At 44.0% G+C, this 26,339-nt stretch overlaps 1 protein-coding gene across 1 annotated transcript in view; it reads right to left on the reverse strand.

The window, feature by feature from the left end:
- Positions 1 to 23,782, reverse strand: part of KIF15 (kinesin family member 15) — a 34,776-nt gene extending 10,994 nt beyond the window's left edge. Inside the window, exons 1-27 of the mRNA XM_061573116.1 lie at positions 23,601 to 23,782; positions 22,484 to 22,517; positions 21,131 to 21,329; positions 20,502 to 20,578; positions 19,499 to 19,536; positions 19,170 to 19,270; positions 18,535 to 18,594; positions 17,993 to 18,112; positions 17,348 to 17,557; positions 16,616 to 16,741; positions 16,017 to 16,139; positions 14,497 to 14,599; positions 12,955 to 13,070; positions 12,012 to 12,227; positions 11,599 to 11,773; positions 11,280 to 11,427; positions 10,217 to 10,358; positions 8,649 to 8,840; positions 8,026 to 8,133; positions 7,482 to 7,587; positions 6,773 to 6,938; positions 4,742 to 4,901; positions 4,191 to 4,273; positions 3,374 to 3,452; positions 2,258 to 2,344; positions 1,888 to 1,992; positions 1,141 to 1,263 (exon numbers count right to left, since the gene is read on the reverse strand). Coding sequence (XP_061429100.1) covers positions 1,141 to 1,263; positions 1,888 to 1,992; positions 2,258 to 2,344; positions 3,374 to 3,452; positions 4,191 to 4,273; positions 4,742 to 4,901; positions 6,773 to 6,938; positions 7,482 to 7,587; positions 8,026 to 8,133; positions 8,649 to 8,840; positions 10,217 to 10,358; positions 11,280 to 11,427; positions 11,599 to 11,773; positions 12,012 to 12,227; positions 12,955 to 13,070; positions 14,497 to 14,599; positions 16,017 to 16,139; positions 16,616 to 16,741; positions 17,348 to 17,557; positions 17,993 to 18,112; positions 18,535 to 18,594; positions 19,170 to 19,270; positions 19,499 to 19,536; positions 20,502 to 20,578; positions 21,131 to 21,329; positions 22,484 to 22,517; positions 23,601 to 23,619 — 3,216 coding nt within the window. The 5' untranslated portion in view covers positions 23,620 to 23,782. The remainder of the gene's footprint in view (positions 1 to 1,140; positions 1,264 to 1,887; positions 1,993 to 2,257; positions 2,345 to 3,373; positions 3,453 to 4,190; positions 4,274 to 4,741; positions 4,902 to 6,772; positions 6,939 to 7,481; positions 7,588 to 8,025; positions 8,134 to 8,648; positions 8,841 to 10,216; positions 10,359 to 11,279; positions 11,428 to 11,598; positions 11,774 to 12,011; positions 12,228 to 12,954; positions 13,071 to 14,496; positions 14,600 to 16,016; positions 16,140 to 16,615; positions 16,742 to 17,347; positions 17,558 to 17,992; positions 18,113 to 18,534; positions 18,595 to 19,169; positions 19,271 to 19,498; positions 19,537 to 20,501; positions 20,579 to 21,130; positions 21,330 to 22,483; positions 22,518 to 23,600) is intronic.
- Between the last annotated feature and the right edge of the window lie 2,557 nt (positions 23,783 to 26,339).

The following is a 26,339-nucleotide window of genomic DNA, read 5'->3' on the forward strand; positions in this document are numbered from 1 at the left end:
ACGACAGCCACGATTCACCACTTAGCGACGTCATCGCCACACAACGCTTGCATTAGACGAGATATACACTGAGGCCATATTAAGCGTCGAAGACTAGCTGGCAGGAGTTCACAAGCCAGACCCAGGTGTTTTGGATTAACTGAGACGACTGGCAGATGTTGCCACCTGTGTGCTGCCAGTAGTTGGCATCCACACTCAAAGACAAAAATCCCCCATATATCCTTCAACAGACTGTTGGGGCAAGTGCCGTGAGCGAGAACCTATGAGGGCCGGCACACACAGAGGTGGGTGGCCAACACCATGCTTGGCTGCATTTGTCTCCCCAGGGCTGATATTTACACTACACTCGGTATTCATTTAAGGGGAAGCCCAAGACCGGTTTAAAGTTCGCCACTGTTATTGGCAGTGATCGGGAATTGAACTTGGGTCGCCGGGTACAGAGCGCAGTGCCACCGTTCTCCCCTGTGCGCATGGCATTAACAAAGATCCCCCCTATAGCCTGTAATAGACTTTTGGGACAAGTGCTGTTAGCGAGCACCTATAAAGGCCGGAACGGCACACGAGGGGGTGGGTGGCCAACACCACGCCGAGCCGCCTTTGTCACCCCAGTGGCGATGTTTACACACGGCACCAGGTACTCATTTGAGGCCGAGTCAACCTAGGAGAGGTCCAGGACTGGTTCAGATTATCGTCACTGGTGTTGGCCGTGAGCGAGAATCGAACTCAGGTGGCCGGATTTGCAGTGCGCTAACCGCTACACCACCGCTCCCCACCACACAGGCCCACACACAATTTAAAAACGTGCAAAATGCGAACAAAGCCACTGCACAGCCATGCAGAAGATGTTCTGATAAGCCACTTTGTTGCGGTATCATTTGTGGCCATGTCGCTTTTGAACAATACGTTAATACCTCAATGGGCTTTGTCTGGTAGGATGGGAATGGTTAAGTTGTATTTGTATGTATGTGTTTGGGTGATGTTTACTTTTCTTGTACTTTGCACTCCTATCGTGTTTTTGTACCGTTTGTTGTTGCAACGTTCTTACCCGCGTCGACTGGACATCTGTGAAAGAGCTTCATAGCTCATCGGATTCCTCCAGGATAAATAAATATTCAGATTGTGTACTGTATTATTACGAACCGTTACTTCATAGGCGGTACTCTTCATCTCCATGCATCCATTTAGCTCAAGCAGGGACTGTTTTAGCTTGGCCTCGGCCTCCACACTTTGAACATGGGAAGTCTCCACGCGCAACAGCGTCGCCTGCACAAAATGCAACAAACGTCACAACAAGCGTGAACACAAGGCCCCCTAACCACAGCACAGCAATAACTTGCCACGACAAAATAATGACACAATGAAACACGCCCTAACAAGTCAACACAATGTGACCAGTTACTAAACTAAACATTTTTTTTAATTTACCAGGCGAGTCCCACTGAGCAATGTAGCTTTTTCAGACGTGACTGTCTATCACAAATGATAGCTCAAAGTGGCTTGTGGAAATTTTAAGCATTAAAATAATGTAAACACGTTTCTAAACGTGGAGGGAAAACTCAGAGAGAAATCCACACTACCACGGAAAGAACATGCAAATTCCAAATATACAGGCGTCAGGGTTGAGATGGAACCCACAACCTCCTGCGTAATAGACAAAGTAGTTAACAACTCACCACCATTGGTATAAAGTAGGTCACAGCTGGTGTGATTATGAATGGAAATGCCTCCAAGAATCAACATTTTTGACGATGTTAAATGATGTTCAAGGCAAGGCCTTGCAAAAGCATTCAACTACAAGGCAGCCTCAAAAGACAAGAACACGGGGACGAGTGGGGGCAGACATTCCTAGGCGTGCAGTGCAGGCATGGGCGGTGGCGGAACACGTGCCTTCAGCTCACACAGCTCGTTCTCCAGCTCGGCGACTCGCTGCGCATGCCCATTTGAGGCGCTCCTCTCTTCCTGCACACGGATGATCAGCTGGTCCGTCGACTCCTACATGTCACACCGCGGTAAAAGGGACATTTGCACCATGCTGTGCCCGCGGTCGGGTCGTTTTTGTTCCGGCACGAGCTGCGTGTTCGGCATTTCTTCTGCGAAGCTTTCGCCACGTACTGCCGCGCGCACCTTCAGGGGTTCTAACCGAACTCCTGAACGAGCCCACAACCTGGAGGATAGTATAAACCAAAGCGCGTCAACCGCTGCGGAGTGAGTGTTGAAGACGTCAAGTTCGTGGGGCCATTGCGCGGGCTTCGCAAACCTGGTAGGCTTTGTTGCTGCGCTGGAGGTCCTCCACTTGTGCTGTACTCGCTCTCAGAGTTTCTTCTGCTTTGTGGAGTTCCAGTTTCTGTGAAGGGGACAGAATCCATGGTATTTCTATAGCTGTAGCCTTCAACAGCAGGTGGGTAAGTGACCAGAGGAGGTAGGGTTTATTACAATAACCATCTGCCTGCAGCCATCCGTGGCCAGCAGTAGAGAAACAAGGATGTAATTTTGATTTAAAGCTTTCGTCACTGCAGGACTTCATATTCTTGGTTCTTTCGGTAAAGTCACGTAGAAGGGAAACAATTAAATAATACAATTATAAAACAATATAATTCTGCCTTATGTTCACGAACACGGTCCGAGACATGTCGCTTAGTTTCCCCAATGTAACTACTGCCGCAGACACAGCTTCTTTTGTAGACGCCGGGGTATTGCATGTCAGGGATCACATCCTTCACAGATGGGATCAGATGAAGAACTTATATACTGTGTTAAATCGAACCTGAATCTTGTGTTAGCTCATGATTTTGTTTTATATTTTTATTATTTTATTGTTTCCCTTCTACGTGACTTCACCGAAAGAACCAAGAATAAGGATGTAATTATTCACCAATTTCATGAACTGTCCAAACTCGGGGATTAGAGATGGTCAGGTGCTGTGAAGAGGTATAATGTTGTGTCAGCGCACGGAGCAAGCACCAGAGTCCTAGCCTCCCATCTTGGTTTCAGCCATTTATGATGGAGTTTAAAACAGAATAAGCTGATGGTTTGATTTATCCTGGTCACCAATGATCATAAATCAACAGATATGAATCGGACCCAATTGATTCTCAGATAAATGCATTGCTGATTAATGAATTTTAATCGAAAAATCGATGAATCGTTATACCCCATGTCGCGAAACTTTCCCCGCACCTACATAAATACGTGCTGCTGCGATGCTCATTAAAGAACATTTCAAATACCAAGGGGTGACAGACGGTGAGTAATCCAAGGCAGTGGTATCAGCACGGATGTGTGTGTGTGCTAGTCAGCGTTGTGCACGTACTGGACAAAGTAAGCGCATCACAAGGATATAAAACACACGTGCTTGACGCGTCGTTACACTGACCTGCTGCTCCATCTGAGACAGCAGTTCGGAGTGCTGCTGCTTTAGAAGGAAGTTGTCGTCAATAACTTTGAGGAGCTCCCTGTAAAAAAAACATTCGTTCAAGCGAGTACATTCTGAAATACCGGCACTTTCAAACACAGGACGCCAACCTTAAGGGGTGTTCGGTTCTGCCAAATGCAAATGTACATACAAGCCACCATTGGTGCACCATTAACCATGGTAAAACCAAAGCAGTGTATGATGACTATTGCGTAACGAAGACTTAAAATTTTACACGTTGGTTTCTGCAGGGAAACTAATGTTAAACACGTGAACAGTAATTTTGCTTTTAATTTTTGTTTTCCATCTACGTGAATTTACCGAAAGAACCAAGAATAGTAATTCTAGTTATAATTGATTTGAAAATAACAAACTGAAAAGCTGGTGCTTATTAAATCTCTATATTCTACAGGAGTGGTGGTGGTGGTTAGAGCACTCTGCTTTTAGCCTGACAACCATGGTTTGATTCCTAACCATGGCTAACATTGGTGTCGAGTGACATGAATCAGTCCTGGATCATCCTTTCACCAACTTGAAATGACTAGCGTGTTGAAGGATGGTCAAATAACCCCCCCCCCCCCCCCATGACCAGCACTCTTTTCCAGCATTAGACTGATAAAAGGATGTACCTGTTAGTAAAGTTTATTTTTATTCAAGGTCATTACGGAGATGGAAGTAAAATAAATTGTCTGCAAGCATACAGATGCACGTGGGGTGAAATACATGTTCAGTATTCTGAACAGACATAGCATAAACTTGCGAAAGAGAAAGACGTTACTTCTGGGTACTCTCCTTGTCCTCAAGTTGAAGGGAAAGGCTTTTACTCTTTTCTGCTTGACATTCCAACGTCTTCATGAGTTTCTGTAGGAAGAGGCACGGCGTCAGAAAGCAACAAGTGATTTACGTCACTTGGAACGGGCGATATATACATCATAAATAGAAAAGAACACATTTCTCGACCCAAACAAAGCTATAATGCGGAGCGTTCATCGCTACTGAAGCCTCCCAAGCCAGAAGTGGAAATTCCACGCAATTCATCCAGGGATCTCAGTGCGCCATCGTTACAAGCCCACGCACACGCGCGGTTATTCTAGAACCCCAGCAGCCTTCCCAATTGGGATTTAAGTTTCCAACCTTCCAATTGCCAATCAAGCACCTTAAAAACAAATTACGAGAATGTGGCAACATAGGTTTCTTAGGGAAACACCAGACGTAATCCATCATTACACACGCAAACGGATGCATTATCGTAAGCGCAAACGATGGATCCGATTTAATGAATCGTTACGAGGCCCACGCGCACTCGTGTGGTATGCGCGCGATTCTCACGGCGGCGTCGGAGTCTAGTTGGGTCGTGCGCTCCCGCTCCTGGCGCAGGGTATCGCGCAACTCGGCGATGGAGTACTCGTTGAAGCGCAGCTCCTCCTGCAGCGTCTCCAAGCTGTCCTGAAGCGCGATCTTCTCCTCCTGTGCGCTCTGTTGCTCGCGCCTGAAGGCAGCAGCCGTGCACACAAAGCACAGAAGAGTGGTCGCTCTCAACCTGTGTGGGTCGCGTCAAAGCCTTACAGTGGGGGCGCGAGCCGCAGCATGGATACCGTGCAAGGGAAATTTTTAAAAGTGTACAAGGAGCATTTGTCGTCTCTCCATGATGCGATGAAACTAAACTACACAACAATATTTATATTTCACCAGGTAAGGCCCACTGAGTTATATAGCTCTTTTTCAGAAGCGACCTGGCCACAAATGATAGTTCAATGAAGTGGCTTATGAAATGGAAATTTCTAGCAGCCAAATACTCTGAACGCATGTTTCTAATTTTAGAGGGAAAAACCGCGACCACGGGTAGAATATGCAAACTCGAAATATACAGGCGTCAGGGTTGGGATCAAACCCACGACCTCTTGTATACCAGTCAAGGCAGATAAAACATGTCGCCACTGGTGCGTTGAAACAAATGCCTGATTAACACTGCGTTGCCTACAGGCATGGACATGTGATATCTGTGTATTGTGGCCTTAGATGACACGGTCGTCATCTGGCCACATGGCCTACCAGCTCTGGGACAATTCCTCAACCACATCAATTCCATACACTCAGTCATCAAATTCACCATTCTTGGATGTTTTAATCGAAAAGAGACCAGATGGCTCAATGGGACACTGTCTACAGGAAAGCCACCCATACGGATGCCTATCTAAAACCTGACTCCCACCACCATCCATCCCAGAAGAATTCCCTCATCAAAACTCTACACAATAGACCTCGATGTATTTCCAACCATGACCACCTAGCCAGTGAACTGGAACACGTACACCAAGCCCTCAAGATGAATGGATATTTAGACTACACAATCCGTAAAGCTATCACCCCAACTGTTGGGAAAGAACCATCTGAGGACCCAATCAAAACCATCACACAGCAGGGGTCACCAAAAAGATTTCCAAAATCATGAGCAAACACAAGATCCAGGTTCGATTTAACACAGTACATAATATTCGTGATCGGATCCCATCTGTGAAGGATGTGATCCCTGACATGCAATACCCCGGCGTCTACAAACAAAGCTGTCTGCGGCAGTAGTTACATTGGGGAAACTAAGCGGCATGTCTTGGACCGTGTTCGTGAACATAAGGTAGATCTGAAACACGGTAGGACCAAGACCTCAGCCGTGGCTGATCATTATTTTAATGTGGTGGGGCTCACACGAAATTGATTTCTCCAAAACGAAGGTACTCTGCAAACCCACTGGCTATCAGCAAAGATTCGTTCATGAAGCCATCCAGATATAGACACGGACACAATTTCAACCAAGAAGATGGGTACAAACTTAGCAATCATTGGAAGGACGTTATTAACCAGTCATAACTGGCTTTGATGTTTCCATCATACCTTCTGATGTTGCCAGTTGTTTTCGAACAGGTTAAATGTCTCACTTACACAGCCGCCGTTGCTCGTGTCCTCGATGTGACGGCGGCGCTGCGATCTTACATTTACACGCAAACTTCTCACTTTATCATCACGAGCCCCGCCCACTTCGTTTATGACCCTTGGGCTACACCCATTTAAAACTTATAAAACAGCCTGCATCAGCAGCTTTCCCCCTCTTTTTTCTCCTGATGACGATTGCTTGTGTTGCAATCGAAACGTCGTGATATTTTTTAAAAGTATTTTTCGTTCACTTAATTTACATTTTTATTATTTTGTTATTCTTTTTTCTATCTGCGTGACTTTACCAAAAGACTCAAACAATATGAATTCCTGCAGTCACGAAAGCTTGAAGTCACGATCTACTGTATCACTTGTATTTCTGGGTTTCCTTTTAATTAAGACGAGGATGATGATGTTGCTCCGGGAACTTACCTCGCCACGTCCGTCTGCAGCTGCAGGTCGAGCAGCTGGTTGGCGAGCCGCGCCGCCTCGCCGTCACGCCAGCGCCGAATCTCAGCCACCTCCTTGCGCGCCTCTGCCAGGTCACGATCGGCCGACTTGAGCACCACACGCAGGTCGTGCACCTCGCTCTGCAGCACTGCATGTGCCCCACGCACGCAGGCAGGCAGGGGAGGATAGGACGCAGACAAAATCCGATCAGTCGGTTGGCTTGCTGCTGACAATCTCTAACCGGCCTGATGGATCAGTGGTCGAGCAAGCAGGCTCGCAATCGAAAAGCCTGCGAGTGCAAATCCTGGTTGGGTGTTGCCTCGGCCCATCATCCTGTTGGGGTCGATATAAATCGTACCACTTTGTGGGAAAGGCAACAGTGGTTGTACTATGGATAGACTAACCTCCACCATAAGAACGTGGAATAAATTGTAAACAGAAGAGCTAATTTGAGCAGGAAATCATGTGACATTTCTGATACAAGCGAGTGCGAGTGACTGAACATGATTTAATGAATGTAAGCTGCTTTGCGAGAGTTGTTCGTGCAGATAATTTTGTATGTTTCGTTTGTTGTCCTTCCCTCGCACCGCCGATTAGCATGGTTGGCTTCGTACGGTGCCAAAGAAGTCAACATACATACATACATCCTCCACCCTCATCCAGGCGCCATCTCCGAAGCAAGAAGATTTACCGCTGTTGGTGCTCTCGGTCTCCTGCATCTTCCTCTCCATGAGCGCGACAGAATCGGAGAAGGATTTCTCCCTTTGGGCCCAGATATTCCGCTCATTCAAAAGCAGCTACACGGTACAAGGCACACACAGTGCAAGAATTAGCAGCAAGCGGTCACAGGGTGCCGGGTAGCATCTTCTTGTGTCGTACAAAGACCCGGTGCATTGTGTAACACATCGTCATATTATGTTGTGTCGTGCGACAGTCCCCTACGTTTCCATCCACATTTTGGCTTGTTAAATTCGCTTTTCAGATCGCATAGACAAACGCCACCGTATTTATCCCAGGAAAGCATGGGGGAAGAAACTCCAGTTCTCAAGGAAACACCCTACCACAAAAAGGGACGACACTTCAGGGTCCACTCTGAAGGGATCACAGACTGTGATGCTGTCATTTCACAGCTCCATGGGTTTTGAGAATTAAATATTAAGGAGGCAAATTCCCCAAAGTGTTGTTGTTAGTGGCGTGCGATGTCGTGTTGCTTGACGTTGTGTCGCCCCCCTTGCCTGCTCGTGCTGCGCCCGCTGCAAATCCACCTTGTCCAGATTCTGCTGAAGCCCCAGGACCCGCGTCTCCTCCTCGATCAGCTGCTGCTGAAGCCGAGTCGACTGCTCCTGTGCGCATAAACATATTATTAAGGTGTGGTTTTTTTTTTTACCATTCGCACAATGATACCAATTATATTACGGTGAAATTCAGAAAATCCGCACTCTTCTTATTCACAAATGCAAAAATTCGCAATGCGCCCAGTGTACAACTCCACATTCTAAAAAGCCACTATTTTATTCCAAACGAGTGAAACTGCACATGAAAAACTATGAAAAATCACGAAATCCCTTTGCAAATTTTAGTTGTTCATATAGCAGCATGTCACTGATTAAACGATTCAAAAATGGTATCCACAACATCGACGCGGATTTCCCCAACATCAACATTTTTCTTATTAGCAACGATTTAGGTGACATCGAGGCATTGCTCTCAAAACATCTCCAATAAGACACACGGTTCACATGCACGTTTGTGTATCTGCATGCCAGTGTGCCAATACGTACCCCCCCCCCCCCCCCGATCAGCACAGCTGGCTACGTACGGTGTGAAAGAAATTCAACATACACACATATACACGTACCTGCATTGTGCGCAGCTCATCCGCGATCACCTCATACGCCTGCGTCGACACCTGCTCGGGCTCAACCTCGTTGAAGATGAAGTCATCCGTCACTTCGGCTCTCTGCATCAGTGCTGGGCTCCCGTCCACGCTGGTGCGCGACACGTTGTCCAGCCGCCGCGTTAGCGCCATTCGCACCGGCGTTGTCAGGTTCTGTGTGAGGTCACCGACAACCCACACGCTTCGCTTAGAATCCGGGAAAAAAACTTGACAGCGGTGTTGTTTGGTAGTTCTGAGAAACACCTGAAGAGTGAGTATATCATGTTTAGGAGGTGATGACACGGCTAAGCGGTAGGGTATTGTGGCTGCTTGCTGAAGAGGTACGCAGCTTGAGGCCAGTGGCTGCCCTGTTTAACAATGCGAGTTAATTCGCCATAAAGTACGTGAGAGCTTCACGGTGGACCTTAAAGATCCCATCACGTTAGTAAAAAAAGGTTGTCCACGTATGACCTTTATGAATCATCGAATCAAAATCAGAATATGTATTTATACCGGAGGAATCCGATAAGATTTCAAGCTTTTTTTTCCCACAGTAGGGACGGGTCAGAACGTTACAACAAACAATATTCAAAAATGATAGCAGTGTAAAGTGCAGGAAAGATAAGCGAATCACAAAAAATTTGACAAATAAAACTAAACTATATTTTTTTACCAGGTACAGCTCACTGAGCTGTTGGCTTCTTTTTCAGAAGCGACCTGGCCACAAATGAGAACTCAACGAAGTGGCTTATCCATGTGTAAATTTATAGCAGCCAAATAATTTAAATAATCTAAATGCATGTTTCTAAATGGGGTGGGAAAAACTGAAGAACCCAGAGAAAAAAATCGACACGACCACATGGAGAGAGGCATGCACACTCCAAATATACAGGTGTCAGGGTTGGGATCGAACCCCAGATCTCCTGCAAACCAGGCGAGGAAGATAACATCATAAATAATAAAGTATACAAGTTCAAATTGTTAGCACAAGCTTGGGAAAGGCAGAAAAACAACAGTGATAACAGTCCTAGACCACACCAAGACAACACACAGTTCCTCAATAAAATTGTACATTAAAAGTGAACTATCCCCCCCTGCCTTCCCCTAAAAAAAGGAATCTGACACACGTACCACACAACGCTATCGTCCTACATGTCCGCGTTGGTTGTCTGTCCAAGCCGCAATGCACTACTCACCTGCCGCGGAAGTTGTACACCGACAACCCACGTGTGGTTGTACACCGACAAACCCCCCTCGCCCCCCCCCCCCCCGTGGTTGGAACAATACAAATAATTAACAAAAAAGTGAACTATTGATACATGGGTAAGGATCAAAGTTACAAATCACATTCGCAAATGTGGCAAGTATGCAGCGCTAATCGTCCACTTCAGTTGTGATATCATCTTCCCAGGGTCACTCTCCAATAGAAGGTGGAGCACTGCAAGTTACAAATGGTAATGTCTGTGTCGCATGACACGGCGCAAATATAATAAATGAGATGTAATTGGGAGATAAATGAAAACAAAGAGAAGGGCACAAAGATAAGGTACCTTAATGGCCTCTGCATGGACCCTGTTGAGGAGGGTGACCTCCTGCAGCTTGCTGGTCTGCGTGGCCTTAATTAATGTCTCCAGCTGCTGGTTCTGCTTGCGTAGAGACTGCAGTTCATTCTCCATCTCCCCCTGCTTCTTCCTAATGGACGACACACAAACACCTTTGTGCTAGGGTACACGAAAAAAATGTTTAGCCCGCATTAACTTGAATAGTTCTCACCGAGATCATGAGTAGGCCAGGTATTCCGGTAATATCGACTGCCTTTCACCTGCTTCAAAACGATTTAAAAGTTAGAATTTGACCTCTAGATGAACACTCTTCCATTGCTTTTTCTTGCCAGAAGCACCATAATTATTTATGGGGCGTTTTACACTCATATTTCTAAACCCTTCTTACTTTTTAAAAAGCGAATCACCTAACGCGATCACGCAAAATTGCAGGCTGGCAGACGGACGCTGAGCACGTGGTGGAGGGATATTCGTGTGTACGCGCTATGCGCCTACAATATGGTGTTTACATCACAAAGGGTCCGTTTAGACCACGTGCGTTTCTTGTTTAAAAATTGTGCAACAAATCTTTGCGGAATTTTTTTAAAGAACGTATAGACGAAATAATATACTATTATAAAATATGTTCCCTAATTAATCGGCTACATGTAAGTAGAACAGGACATGATGTGGCAACTTATAGCAGGTGATTCCTGTAAAGAATAGTACTGTATCTTTAGATTACCGTTGCAATACCTCTTCCTTTTTCTAGACATTATGGGCCAGGTTCACATCTCCTATGCAATAAAAGGATTATCAAATATGCTGATATATTACCGACTGTTAGAAATGGATTACGAGCACATTTTAAAAAAATCTAAAACCAGAAGGAAAGGAACATTTGGCAAGACGCAAATCAAGACTCGCCCACTGTTTCAACTGCCGCACAGGAAAATAAAGTCGAACCGACGACCTCTGGATTTAAACTTCAGTGTGCTAGCCAATACACCACGGCAGCTCCATAAGCAAAAGGGGTATGAGTGGGGGGGCGGGGGGGAAAGGCAGCACCGACCGGCTGAGCTCCTTGTTCTCTTCCAGTTCCTGCCGGGCGGAGGCCACATCGTTCTGCATCTTCTGCAGCTCCACCTTCATGCGCTCCATGCCAGCGGAGGTTACGGTATCCGTGCAGACGGACGTCGGCTGCAGATTATCCGCAGGCCCTGCAACCACCGAAGCAGTTAGGAAAAACGCGACATTTTTAGTGCTTAAAAAAAAAAAACTCTTGTGCATGGGTTAATCCTCGACAACGGACAGAAATTTGAAATCAAACTCAAACAAATGCGCAAACCTCACGCGTGCCAAACTGCGGGGTGAAACGCAGCAGCGGTTACCGGCACTCTCGCGCTGTGCCATCGCGTCGGCGAAGGCGCGGTCGAGCTGCAGGGCAATTCGCTCGGACAGCTCCTGGCCTGCGCGCACCGCCGCCAGCTCCCGCAGCTGCTTCAGCTCGGCTCGCAGGTTGTGGTTTTCCTGAGCAAACTTGGAGACCTCCGGGTGGTGCTCGACCTGCGAGACGGACGTTGAAATAGGGGAGGTTTCCATCACCGCTGAAGTTAAGGCCGTTGTTACCAATGACAGTCACCGTTGTATAGTGTTAAACCCAAAACAAAGTTTGTTAATGCGTGGTCCGAGAATATTTTAACAGCATCGTCATCTAAACTGGTCCTGAATTGTTGGTTCACCCGGCAACGCCATTCCCTCAACTGTGCCGCCCCTCTCATGAACTGCCCCCATACCCTCTCACCATTTCCTTGAACAGTGCCAGCTCTTGCTTGATGTTGGCGATGTTCTCATCCCGACACTTGATGCAGCCCTCTGCCTCGACGCCGCTCCCTTTGGCCGTACGCTCTAGCTGGGCGATGAGGGACTCGCGGAACTTAATGATCATCCTGTTGGACTGCAGGCGGCGTTCCTTCCTTTCGCAGAGATCCTCCAGGTGCTTAATTTTTCCCTGAAGAGCCTGGGTTCACAAAGGAGAAATGGGAAAGCATCCTGGTATAAATAAAAAAATGACAGCAATAATCAATCAATTACCATGATTACGAATAATTAAATAAATAAAATTTTTCCTGATCTTTGCAGTTTTTTTCTTCCGTCTAGTTTGTTCAGTTTTGTCTGCTCTGTTAATCGTTCATTTAAATGTGACATTAGTTTATGAGTTGCATAATAGTCAAATAATCGATTCTCAAATGCACACATCCAAGCATCTATTCTAATTCTAATAATTAGTTTTAATTGACAAATCAATATGTAATTAAATGCATATTAACCTATGAAGACCGATGGTTAACAGTGTGTGTGTGTGTACACATGGTTGGCTTGCATGGTATTTTAGGTCTTCCATTAAGCCTATGCTGTCAGCTTTGTGTATTAAAATTCCTCGAAGTGAAAAGCAATTTTCCATCAAATAATAATAACCTCTTTTATAAAGCGCATTTCATATTCAAGTATCTCAAAGTGCTTTAAATAAAATTAAAACTACACGTACAAATATAGATAAAATCAAAGCAAAATACAAGGCTTATAATAGTAATGATGAAAACTCTCAAAATTCCAATAAAAGGAAGAATTATGATAAAGCAAATCATAATAAGTGTAATGAATAGACATTATCTTGCATTACAATCCAAGGAAACATCATTTCTTCCCAATGGGGTGTAGTAGTGCTGCGAATTTCTTGCACTCACCTTCATATCGGTCTCACTGCTCTGTCGGAACTGCATGGCCTCCAGGAAGTGCTGCCTCCAACTGTCGCGCGGTAGCTCGAAGCCCACGGACGCTGGTGTTGGATTGTACGATGGCGCTGCAAATGGTCAATAAAAGACAAAGATCCCCCGTAAAGCCTAAGCAGGACTTTTTGGGCAAGTGCCGTTCGCAGGCAACCTATGAAGGATGGCACACGGCACACGAGGGGGTGGATGGCCAGCACCATGCCTGGCCGCCTTTGTCTCCCCAGTGATTGTTTACACACCGCACCAGGTACTCATTTGAGGCCGAGTCGACCTAGGGGTGGCCCAGGACGGGTTGAGATCATCGTTATTGGTGATCGAATTCGCAGGCTTTGTAGCGCAGCGCGCTAACCGCCACACTATCGCTCCCCTCAATGGTCAATACACACACAATCCATGAGGTTATTCGAACAGACTGGGGTACAAATTACGAGGATCATTACTTGGCTATTTTGTAGGAATGTAACACTTAATTCCCTCCCACAATTGTCACAATTTCGGGGTAGACTATGAATTCATGAATACATAATTTATTGCACCCTTGTGGTGTAAGTGCAAGTATCTATGGCACCTACTGGACAGTGATGGACTCGCAGTATTAAAATTTTGAAACAATTTCATTGTTACAAGCAAAATTCAAAGAATTTGTCAGCATCAAAATCAATGTAAATTAAGTGGTACACCTGCACAGTAAAACCTTGGATTGCGAGTAACTTGGTCTGCGAGTGTTTTGCAAGACGAGCAAAATTTTAAAATAATATTTTATTTGGTAAACGAGCGAGGTCTTGCAATACGAGTAGCACGTGTATACGCTTTGTCTGCCGAGCGTCACGTGATCACAACTGATATAAGAGTGCTTTGGATTACAAACATGTTTCCGGAACGAATTATGCTCGCAATCCAAGGTTTTACTGTATCAGCTTGGCTCTCTGAGCTTTAGACATTTCCACTGAATTCCACTGGGCATCGTTATTCATGGGGTGTAAATAGGACCAGTCCTGAACATTGGTTGATTCTGATGCATGAGGTGTATGTACTTAAACATCGAGTGTATCCCCTCGCAGGGGCCGCTGTTCACAGGAAAGTACTCCCCTTGTGTGGACCCATTGATGGCTTAATACGTTTACCCGGTCGTGTCATTGCTGCCCATCACTCTCTCTCTTCTCAGTCTCCTTTGCTTCTATTTCTTACTTTGGATTAAACATTTGATTTCTAGATCAGTGGTCTATAATCTGCGGCTTCGGAGCCGCATGCAGTTCTTTAAGGACCGCTTCGTGACGTTATTTATTAAGGACCACCATCTCATTTCACAAGCATTGCAGCTCTTGAAATATTATTTATTTTGACCAATTTCAATATAAATTTCTATTGTTATTTTGGTCTAGATCGATGCTCCTATATCGGTCACATTGACCCTTTGTAGGTAGGTTATGGTTTTACATGCTGTTGAAAATATCAATACAATTTTAACAAAACAGGAGCAGTTCCCGCGAGGTTTACCGCTGGACAAGCCCTCCTGCTGGAGCGAGAGCTGCTCTCGCAGGCGCTTGATCTCAGCCTGCAGCTGAGAGAGGTCCCCCCGCGTGTCCTCGTTCACCACCGCCTGCGCGCGCACACACGCACCATAAAGCCTTCTGCTTCCCCAGCGTAATCTTCACAAGCACACGGACTGTGTTCTCCTAAAACGTGGCAGCAGTTGTGTTGCTGAAGAACACCACGTTTTGAAAAAATCGTGTTATAATAAATATCAGGGTAAATCACAGTCCACAAGAACATGTGAAATGCGTATGCAGGCTGAACAAAGGCTGAGTCGCATCGAGAAGCATCCAGCAGCATCCCGCCTTGTGTGATGCTTCGCTGAGGTGGAGGTACGTCAACTTATTCCTACTAAAGGGACGTAGTTGTTGACTCATTATCGTTATATCCAATTGGCATCCGAGTTATAAAAAATGTGTATTCATATATTCATCGTGTTATATTCAATTTGCATGATGAAAACACGCGGATATAGAAGAACACACTGTACGATATAACCCTCGTTATTCACGAACTTGCGATCTGCGATTTTGGCTATATGCAAATCTGCATTGAGAGAAAAAGTGATGAGAGAAAATGTGATGAGATAAAGTGACGAAATAAAGTGATGAGAAAGAAAGCCTATTTATGTATTTATTTCAAGGTTTTCATAGGCCAATATCATCATCTACAAAATGTGATATTCACAAGCATCTTTGGAATGTATCCCTTGCGACTAACAAGAGAATACTGTATTACATCTGTTCCGCAGCCCCTCTCTGGCGAGCTACGTAGAACTTGATGGATCATGGGGTGAATATTCTGCTTCAAGGTTGATCTTATTGTTTTACTCATTCACACTCCAGGGACAAATAATACCAGTAGACGTAAAGGAAACAAGACCTATCATACGCACGCATGGATTTTGTAAGACTTTCCAACATGTGATTGTCTTCGGAAGTATTTAATTAGCAGTCCAGAAGCCGATGGGGAAGCGGTCAGGACAAACACTAATTTCATATTTTCAAACAGTTCTTATTAACGCTGTTTGTCTTCAAGTCTTGAGCAAACCTGAAATCCATTAGGCCAGTTTTCAAAAGGGGCAATCCCTAACAGTAATACCCGACTTGTCAGGCAAGTTTCAACATATATCAGATCCTCTTTATAAGATGTGCCGTGTACTCCCCCGCCCAACGATTATAGAGGAACAGACAGAGCTTACACATTAACGTTTTCAACCTTCGTGGGAAAGCTTGAAAAACCGGAATGAAACATCCGCCAATTGCCTAGGGGGTGGGGGCAGAGGTGAGCCTGTGTGAAGCACACAACTAATCACAGGGGACGTGCCGTGCAGCGGACGGTTTACAGCAGAGGGTGAGAGGAGAGGGCAAGGCTGTGACGAGCAGCTTTGATTGTAACAAAACACGAGACCGATGCAGCACAATTTAAAGGAAACGGTCCCGACGCAACTGAACCAACCGCATAAAGGAGGGCGGATCAGTCACCTTGTTTTTGATGAGTTTTGTGCGACGCGCGAATTGCAGTGTGGAGAGCGTCTCCCCGAAGTAGCGTCCGCCCGGGTGCACGTTGACGATGACCGCGGTCTTAGCATTCCCGCCCAGCGAGTCCTGATGGAAGAGCAATATGGAGGATTGAGTCGTCAGTTCTCAGGGATGGCTAGCTACTTCGATGGGATCAAATGTCCTGAAATTCATCTCCAGGAGTGCAAGCTAAGAATGTTTTTGAGAAAAAACCAATTTGATTCTTGTGATTGATGAAAATGTGCAATTTTGAAAGTCTTGGCAGCACTGAAATTATGGTGGGTGCTTCAATGCTCTATGAAACTACAAATTCTGTCCTTTAGTCACTGTTAAAATGTTATTGGATTTATACAGCATTGTTTTTCCCTTAACCAAGCGAAACCTAAATCATTCACCTGTGTGCATCACTGAATATTGTACATTCCTATACTAAAGTGCCAACAAGTGCCATCTTAGCGCACGACCACTGTGTATCGGACGTGTGTGGAGTTCGAGGGTGCCCTCTGTGCAGTCAGTCATTTTAGGTTGTCAGCATCACAGAGTGAGGGCGAGTGTTCACTTGCCCTGAGCAAGAAAGTCAGCTTGGAGTCTCTATAGGGAACGAACCGCCCTTTCCCATGCGCCATTTCTGCCAGGGCATTGATGACATTCCCCAGAGAACTCAGCGAGCGGTTGATGCTGCCCGCTTCCTGAAAAGACAATAAACAAACAGCATCCATAATATAGTTTTTTTGGGTTATATCGCAGATATTAATTTATATTACCTCAATTAGAATGGCAGAGTTATAGATCATAGGAGTGTTTGATTCTACCCAACAGTTCAGTACACCAGGGGCTTTATTCTCTCAAATGAAACTTTATACTTATATTGGACAGACCATGGGAAGCATTGCCTAGGTGCGTATATACAAGAGCTTGTTATTTGTGGTGGTCTCATTCTGTACGGTGGTGCGGACATCCGCGTCTACTTACTTTTTGTGCACGGTTGCAATTTACTTTACTCAGTCGGTGTTAGACGCTGAGGGCATGATAGGTTTCTCTTTTCATTCCTGTTGCTATATGCCCCCCGTTTCATTGTAATGTGCACCGATGCCTGCTTTATTGAGGGCGATATTGGCACGTAAAATAAAGATCGATTAATTTATACGGTGCAGGAGCTGCAGGATCTGCCAGAGGACAGAAGGCACTGGGTGAGGTGTGCTGGCATCAACGGGCTTTGGCCACGATGACATCTTCATCTTGCGATCTTGAGTGTCAAAATGCATGACGAGCGGGCCTCGTGCCGGGATTCACACCTTGAGGCGCATGCCGTCCGACTGCGTGTCGCGCTGCCGCTCCGAGCCCGCGAGGTCCACAAGGTTGAGCTGCGACGAGCGGATGTTCACCATGCCGTTGCGCTTCTCCTTCGACTGGATCGTGAGCGTGAAGACGGCGTGCGAGCGCGACGACTCGCGGTTCATTGACGTGGATGCAACCCGCCGGTTGCGCCAGCCCAGGGACAGCACCTTTGTCCGAGGAACGGATGGAAAAGGTGGGGGGGAGCACAGGTGTTAGGCGGTGATGACGGTGTTGTTAGGAAAGGTAGTTATGATGTAGATGATACTGGCGCTCGCATTTGGAGGTACTGAAAATGTTACTGGTGGTGAAGGTGATGATAGTGCAGGTAATGGAGATAAATATGCTAGTGTTGAGAGGTACAGATGGTGTGTCACTGGTTAAATGTTTTGGTGCTTATAATGGGAATGGAAAGTGCTGGTATTGTGGCGGGTGTGTCAGTGGTAGGTATGCTATTTAAGTGGTGGTAAAGTTTTTATTGTTAATGGTGATACTGTGAAGGCATTACTTATGGTGGGGCTGGTGGAATCTGAGAATTTAAAGATTGTGGAGGTTGTGCTACTGCAGGTGGAAACTGACACTGGTGGGGTGCGTTGGCATGCCACCTGGTAGGCTTCTGCAGCCGAGGAAAGAGACATCTCCATGACGCCCTCCACAAACACGCCCTTTTGTATGTTCTCCCGGATGAAGAGACTGGTGCTAGCTGGGTCCAGCAGATCAAACACCTTCAGTGGGCAAAGCCACCATCGAAATCACACAAACACCATTACCACGTATTGTCACATTACAATAGCACAAATTATCACTTTGATAATACTAATCGCCATCAGCATCACTATTATATTGGCAACACCACCTTAACAGTGCTTTATTATTGAGGTTCCCTAGTCAAGTCGTCAGAGCACAACACAAGAGTCAAATTAAGTCGTATAACTGGCCACCAATGTTGGCGAGATATTACTAAAGTGTACCTTTAGCTCTGAAGTGTGCATTGAGACAATTTTATTCCATTTACAAGGTTAGGAAATTGTGCCAGTGTTACAGCCCAGGTGAAAAAAGTATCCTATATAAGAGCTAATTCATTTCAATGATTCCCATCTTGAAAAATGAATGACAGTTAACGAATCATTAATAAAGTAATTATTACCTGCTCATTGTAGATTTCCAGAAATGAACACTTGCATAAGAACTCTTTGGCATCTCCTGCCTGTGAATATGGAAAATAACATGCATTATTGCAACAGCTATACAAGTGCCATACTTTTGTTAAACTGAAAAAGTCAGTGTCTCACTGGGCATTGACCAATGTCTTCCAAGGACAACCATTGTGTCCTTTACGCAAGTGGTATGGTGAGATGACGGTGTGTGGCGAGGGACAGAAGTGCGTGGTGAAGGGTGCATGGTATGTGCTAGAGAAGGGCAAACCTGGATAGTTTGGCCTGAATGTGATACTTTTTCATATCACATTCTGTCTCACTTTCTCACGCTCTTTCCCTCGATGCAGTCGTGTAGAGGTCCAGATGCAATTCGCGGATAGTCAAAATCGCGGATAGCAAGTTCGTGAATAACGAGGGAATACTGTCTACTAAAAAGCTATTCGATGGACGGTGCTCATTTTATCAACTCCAGATGACACGATTTGGCACCGGACTCAAGATTTTAATTTACACAACCTATTGATAGCGAGTCAAGCACTATCCATATATATAGGCAATTGTTCTTACGCTGCCACTTACTCTGTGGCAAGGATACAGCCAGTGGACTAAAGCATCTGCTTCTCACCATTTGTTTCTCGCGAGAGATTAGCGAAAAAATGAACTCGAGGCTGCGTGGGATCACCCCACGGAGGTTGTGGTTAAAAATGTCCACTTGGTCCATGGCACCTGCACACACACAAAAAAGTGCAACCTTAATAAACCTATGCGGGACCTCTGGGTGACTGTGCTAGGAGAAATGTATTCATAGGAGGCCCAGAGCTAGTTTCAAAAAAATGTCAAGTGTAATTTTACATTTTACTGCTTTACATTACAAACGTATGCAAATTATATTCAAGGTGTTTTAAGCAACATTTAATTGGGACAGCAAATACGCTTTGAGACTTTAAAACTCACCAAGCATGGTAAATGTTTTTCCTGAACCTGTCTGGCCACTGTTAAGACAAGATAAAGACAGTTATTTTGCAGTCATTGTTAAGCACATCAAAAAAATAACAATCAACTCAATTGGCACCAATGTAGCAGCGCAGCCAACATAGGTTAATTTTATTTTCATATACACAAAATATCCATTAGAACTTTGTATTTATTTCACAAGATCTTGTGACTGAAGTCATGGACATACATCTTACAAATTGTCCCATCATTTTCAAATTGAGTTTTTGGATATTACAAGGGTGCTGTGACCTACTCTTGCTTATCATGCTAAAAGACCCTTTAAATGCCCACTCTCTTTCAAATTGTGCCGTTTAAGAAATCCATGGACATTACTTGCCAATTTGAGGACTCCACATGAATTGGCTCCGTATTAAATGCACCGACAGCTAAGGTGTCATCCACCCATTATATACCTACAGTGTTATTTGTATTTTAGGATACTTTAATCTTTACGATGGACGTACAGCAATAGTACACAATGTTAAACACCCCTCAAGGTCCATTATCCTAGCTTAAAAGAAAATACTAAAGAATTCTTGGAAAGTAGCTGTTAACTCTTAAAAGGAGGCAAGTTTGGCAAAGAGCCAACCATTAGAAATTAAAACTTAAAACAGTGGAAGATGCTGCAAGCATTATTTTTAAGTATAGAATTTACATCACATACAATAGCGGAACTGCCTGCATATAGAACCACCACAAGTGCTGGCATGTTCTTCTCAACTCAATACACATAAATGTTTTGACCGAGTGTATAATGGAGAGTAGCGACAAATCATTAAGTCTACAGTAAAGTGTTACGAGTAATTAAAATATTATAGAAGTAACTTCTCCTGCACGGTATCTATTTCGCAACATGCGCCCACCAGGGAGATGTCACCAATGGGTTTAGAACATTTGTATTTGATGGATTATAATGAATACATTCTTGTACGTCTGTGATTTGTGCAAGTATGATACTCACTAGGCAAAGATGGTGCCATTGTAGCCATTCATGCATGACTCAATTATGTTCTTTGCTACTACGGAAAATATCTCTTCCTGAAAATGCAAACAAGACACAATATAAATGAGTGCAACTATAGAGCTTTGGTTCAAATAGCAATTGTTGAGACCGATATAACGGCAAGTCATACACACGTACAGTAGCTGCTGATGCTCACATGATAAACTAAAAACTAAACTATTGTACTTAATACGTAAAGCCACACTGAGCTATAAGCTATTTTGAGAAGCAACCTGACCACAAATGATAGGTCAATGAAGTGGCTCATCATATGGGAATTTATAGTAGCAGCCAAATAATCTAAATGCATGTTGCTAAATGTTGAGGCAAAAACTAGAGGACCCAGAAAAAAATCCACATGACCAAAGGGAGAGAGACATGCAAACTCCAAATATACAGGTGTCAGGGTCGGGATAGAACCCAAACTCTTGTATACCAGGCGAGGTAATTCGTTTCCGTCGAAACGGAAAAATTGTTCTGCTTACATGTGTTCAGAGACCGGATTATACGTGTGCAATGTTAACACCCCAAATAAGGTTAAGAAGTGTAAAAATGTTTAAAAATTCAACGACGCAATGACACCGTACCTGAGTGGCACTTATGCTGGCCACATAGTCAAAGGTGAAGATGCGTGGCTCGGGCCGTGAGAGCACCCGCACCGTGTCTGGCGAGACCACCGTCACACACATGCCATGCTCCATCGACTCGCCCTCGTTCAACGCTATGCCCTCGGTCGGTGGGCGCACGCGCACGCACACACGGATTGCGTCGCCATCTGAACACGAGCTGTGGAAGAGTGCCAACGTTGAGCATTTAAACCGTGCGACATTCCCACAATGTATATGAAGACCTTCATCTGTATGTCTCAAAAACCTCTAAGGGTACTTCCCGACAAGGCAAAAAGCTGTAATTTGGTACGAAGGTAGCTTTTAGGACACAGGAAAAATCAGAAAATCTGAGATTTTTCATTTTAAGGCCACCAAATCTCGATTTTAAGTGTTCCATAAACTTGCTGGTGCATTTCGATTTAAAGCTTTCGTGACTGCTGGTGCATGTCATTCAGAAACCGTTAAGAATGCAAGATTGCAGGTTTTTTCGTTTGATAGAGCTTTAAACAAATTTAATTAAAGCAAGAACTATTTTTCTATCTTTTATTGTTTTTGAGATATTTCGTATTCACGCCGTTTTGAAAGAATACATCTACATTTTATGATGCTCAAACCTGAATAATTCAAAAATGGTAGAAGATTGGAGCTTCCCCTCAGTAACTTCAGGAATTGTTCTGTCTAATAAAAAAAAAGGAATCTTGAAACTGAGCGGTTTCTGATAAACATTCTTGGGATACATATTCTTGGTTCTTTCCGTAAAGTCACATGACTTTACCGAAAGAACCAAGACTATGAATCCCCGCAGTCACGAATGCTTTAAATCGAAATTCATGGGATAGTTAGTGTCTGATCGTAAGTCAAATTTGTTAAAAAAAATGGCAGTAAGTTAATGATTATATTTAAAACGTTTGCCTGGTGAAGACAAGCTTAATCAACTATTATCACAATAAGCATAGAACGGACATGGCAACGTTTCACCAACATTTAACATCATAATCAGTACATGCGTTGTGAACAATGTTGCTGCGTTGGGACGTTATTGCCCTGTAAGACCAGACAACCCAGCAGCATGTTTATTGGGCCGAAACCAGTCCAGCATTTGCATACTTTAACAAATGCTGCTGAAAACACTGATCCAGAAGTTTTACATGCGACTGCACCTAAATAGGATTTTATTTCACGTAAATGAAAGATGTTTGTCCGTTTTTTTAGTTTATCACCAACAACCGGTGTTGTACAATTGCTCAGTTTGTTAACACCAGTAATACTGTACAACAAAATACGTTAAATTTTGGTTTGCTACGTGCAGATTGAAAGATGATATTGCCTCACCTTTGGTTCAGGTTACAAGAACCCGGTACTTCACCTGTAAAATAATCATACAGAATGACAATGTCAGAATTATACATTGATTAACACAAAACACGACCCAGTGGTGTGCATGAGTTTCAAATAAGACCCAGACGGAGGTTCCGACCAAAAATACACACGGACAGATACGGAGACACGGGCACATATACAGAGACACGAATAGACACGGAGACAGACACCCTGGTAGTCAGCCACTGATATATAGACACGAAGACGTGAGACGCACATGTAGAAATAAATAAGTAAAGAGAGTGAGACATCAGAGGCAAACAAGCGAGACGCGGACAAGTTCAAGTTAATTTATTAGGTATAGTCCTGTGAGCCATTCGGCTCTTGAATCGGGTGCAACCGCAACAAACAAAAACATGAACAAAAAAACATCTTAAAATGAATATGTGACCATGTGCAAACAGAAAATCCAAGAAAAGACAGCAAAATATTGTAGAAAAAGCACCGTACACCAACGCTGTGTGCAAAAATCCCAGTGGGATGCAAGTCGAACAACAACAACAACCACAAGATAACTTAGATTAAGGCCATTTAGAGATAGATAGTGACAAGCAATCCACTGCTAGATGAATTACTCGCCATGTCGTGTCGTTCGTAAGGAATGTGACCATATTTCACCACACTGGTCAGTCAGTGCGCGTTTGTGAAAACAACTCAGATTGAAGGGGGTTTTTGGTGGAGGTGTTAGACCAGGAAAGATCCAGATATCGTTCGGGATAACAGGTACGGCGAGCTAATCTTGCACCACCGCTCCACACCCTCACATCTACAAATGACACGCTATGAGCAAAAATTAAGTTGTATCTTTTGCTCTCACATTGCAACACTTAAACAACAGAGCGGGCGTCGTAAAGCGGTTATCGTTGAACGTGTACGATTATTTATGGTGCTGCAAGGTAATTTCCCTAAACGTTGTTTGTCATACCTATTGACGTTTCAACGATTGTGCAGAGTTCTCGTTATTTGTGCTCACGACAAAACAAGTTAAACTATTAACTTTCGATTTGTTATCTCCGGAGGCCACGGAAAGCCTGCGCTTAGGCCTCGCAGTAACCGACGCAACTCTTACCTTTATAAACGGCCGGCATGGCGGCAGCAAACGAACTAAAAAACGTAGCTCGCTTTAAAAACGTGACTTCGATTTGTTTTATTAGTTTAAACCCGAGACATCGACCGATAAAAACACAAAACTTGAGGCAACCCCCGTCCGCCGCCGCCTCAGCGAACGCCTCGCCGCAGAAAATGGCGGGATTTTAAAAGTTCGCGCTCGACCCGCGCTCGGCCAATCAGAGCGCGGGAGGACGCGTGACGTCACCGCAGCTGGCCGCACCCGATTGGTCCTCGCGTTTGGTGGAAGGCACGTGCTCGCCATGCTCCGTCAACTGCTCGATGGGTTGATGCGTTTTCAGTTTCATTTATTAGGCGGTATAGCCCTGTGAGCCATTCGGCTCTTGAATCGGGTGCAACCGCAACAAACAAAAACAGGAACAAGAAACATCTTAAAGTTACTATGCGCAAACAGAAAAAAACATAAAAAAAATCTTCCAGAAATCTTCTTCTGTGCAAAAATCCCAGTTGGATGCAAATCAAACAATAACAACCACAATACAATTTAGATTAAATTATCAGTCTAACTCTGTACTACAACAAACAAATATGGCTAAACCAAAACGTTGTCGAAATCACCGAAAGAAATCTATAAAAGCAATGTAACAGTGATCATAGGAACTGTGATTAAAATTTTACAATAAACGATATACATTATACATAACATGTACTACCAAGCTTTAACGAGTCGACTCATACGGGTTAGTCCCGTGTTCTTGTACAGCGAAATTGAGTTGTCAGGTCCATTTTCAATACGGGCAAATTGTGTTTGTTTCTTCCTTGTGATGGGACTTTGTAGTTTCAGTTTCATTTATTTAAGTTTCATTTATTTAAGTTTCATTTATTATGTATAGCCCTGTGAGCCATTCGGCCATTCGGCTCACAGGGCTTTATGAATCCCTGCAGTCACGAAAGCTTTAAATCGAAATTTAAATCAAAAGTTTATTATTGTTATCCGAGTAAATTACCCATTGGGCAAAACACGGCTCTTTTTTCGAGGGTGGCTCGGCAAATGTAAAGTAGATTAACAAACCAAATGATCTTACAAAATAATTACGTGCATTTGTATTTGTTTCGACTTCAATAATGTCGGTTTAGAAGAGTTAGAGAGATCATCATTGATATCAGCCGTGGTCAAATACACTACAGGATGAAGACCTCGATCCTTGCGATGCAACCATCCAGCGCCCACACATGAACTGATTTCATTGCTCCATCTCCTTGATGTCGGAGTTTCATTCCTTGGCTGCCAACCCCGTTATGAGTCTTGAACATCAGTCAAGCACCACTGACTTGGAGGGGATGATCCATATTTGTTTTTGGGGTTTAGCCATCAGCATCAGAATATGTATTTATACTGTAGGAATCCGATGAGCTATGAAGCTCTTTGTCGCATATCCAGCCACGTGGAAGCTCAATGACAAAAGTCGTGTCGTTCATGACAATAATTGTATTGGCTACAAAAACATTACGTTTTAGGTTTGGACGATGACATTAACCCAGCGTATGTTCTCTCATCTATATGTGTTCCTCGCGTATTTATTCAAGGAAATAGTTCACCCAGATTATATTCTTGCTTGTGGCAGCACAATTTGTAGGAGCTGTGTGCTAATTCTAGATTTGAAGCTTTCGTGACTGCAAGGATTCATATTCTTAGGTTTTTTCGGTAAAGTCACGTAGGTAAAAAATTAAAATTAAAGTATTTTACTTTTTTTTACGTGACTGTATGCTAATGTCTAGAGGTCTGCCAGCCACCACGAATGGGGCTTCGGGGTTTATCTCTCCAACAATACACCGATTGTGCTGAAGCAGTGACTAATTGGCAGGTTTTGTTCACGTGAAAAACCCTTACTAATTGACCGTGTCGGCAGGTGGTGGGTTTAACGACACGTTTATATTTACGCGATCTACCCCAAACACTCCACGGGGTTATTTAAAACCGTTTAAGTCACTTTAACAAAATGTCAATCTAAACTGAACAACATATCTATGCACATGTCTTCGTTGAATTTATATTGGAACAATCCAGCAGAAGTATCGCAAAACAAATTACGGGCTTCAGGAGACAATTCATAGCTTCATCCAGATAACAAAATTGAGGGGCAACATCTCGGTTTGGAAGGGTTGCCCCAGATGATTGTAAAGTGACACGTTTGCAATGTAAACATCCGCCTACTACAGTATACTTCTAATGGCTTAATGTAATCCAGGACCGCCTTTGCAAAAGGGAGGCAATGCTGCTGTTTGTTTCATGAGCACTCCATGGGGCTTATTTATTTAAAAAGAAACCCCTTGAAGTCACATTTTTCAATGGAAATCTAAACTTAACAAAATCTCAACGCACAGGTCTTCGGTGATTATTGATTTATTTATTGTAAACAATCCAGCACAGTATCACAAATTTGAACGATACCACAACATCAGGGGCGTATTATCCAAAAGGCACAATACGGTATGTATAGTAAAACATATAACCAAGATATCTTCTTGAATAAATACTGTATAAATACTGTATATTCATATAGCAAGGAAAGGCACAGTGTATATACGAGGCAAAGTCATGTTAATGTGTTTTTTTTTCAAGTGAGACAAATTAACATCGGAGATTTTTTTCATTGAAAAATTAGCAATAGCGTGTTAAAAACGGTGTTTTTCCCACAATCTAATTCTCTACAGAGATTAATAAGGGCAGACAAGCGTT

The sequence above is a fragment of the Lethenteron reissneri genome, chromosome 52 (assembly GCF_015708825.2).
Source record: "Lethenteron reissneri isolate LAM-NWPU_2019-01 chromosome 52, ASM1570882v1, whole genome shotgun sequence".
NCBI classification, from domain to species: domain Eukaryota; kingdom Metazoa; phylum Chordata; class Hyperoartia; order Petromyzontiformes; family Petromyzontidae; genus Lethenteron; species Lethenteron reissneri.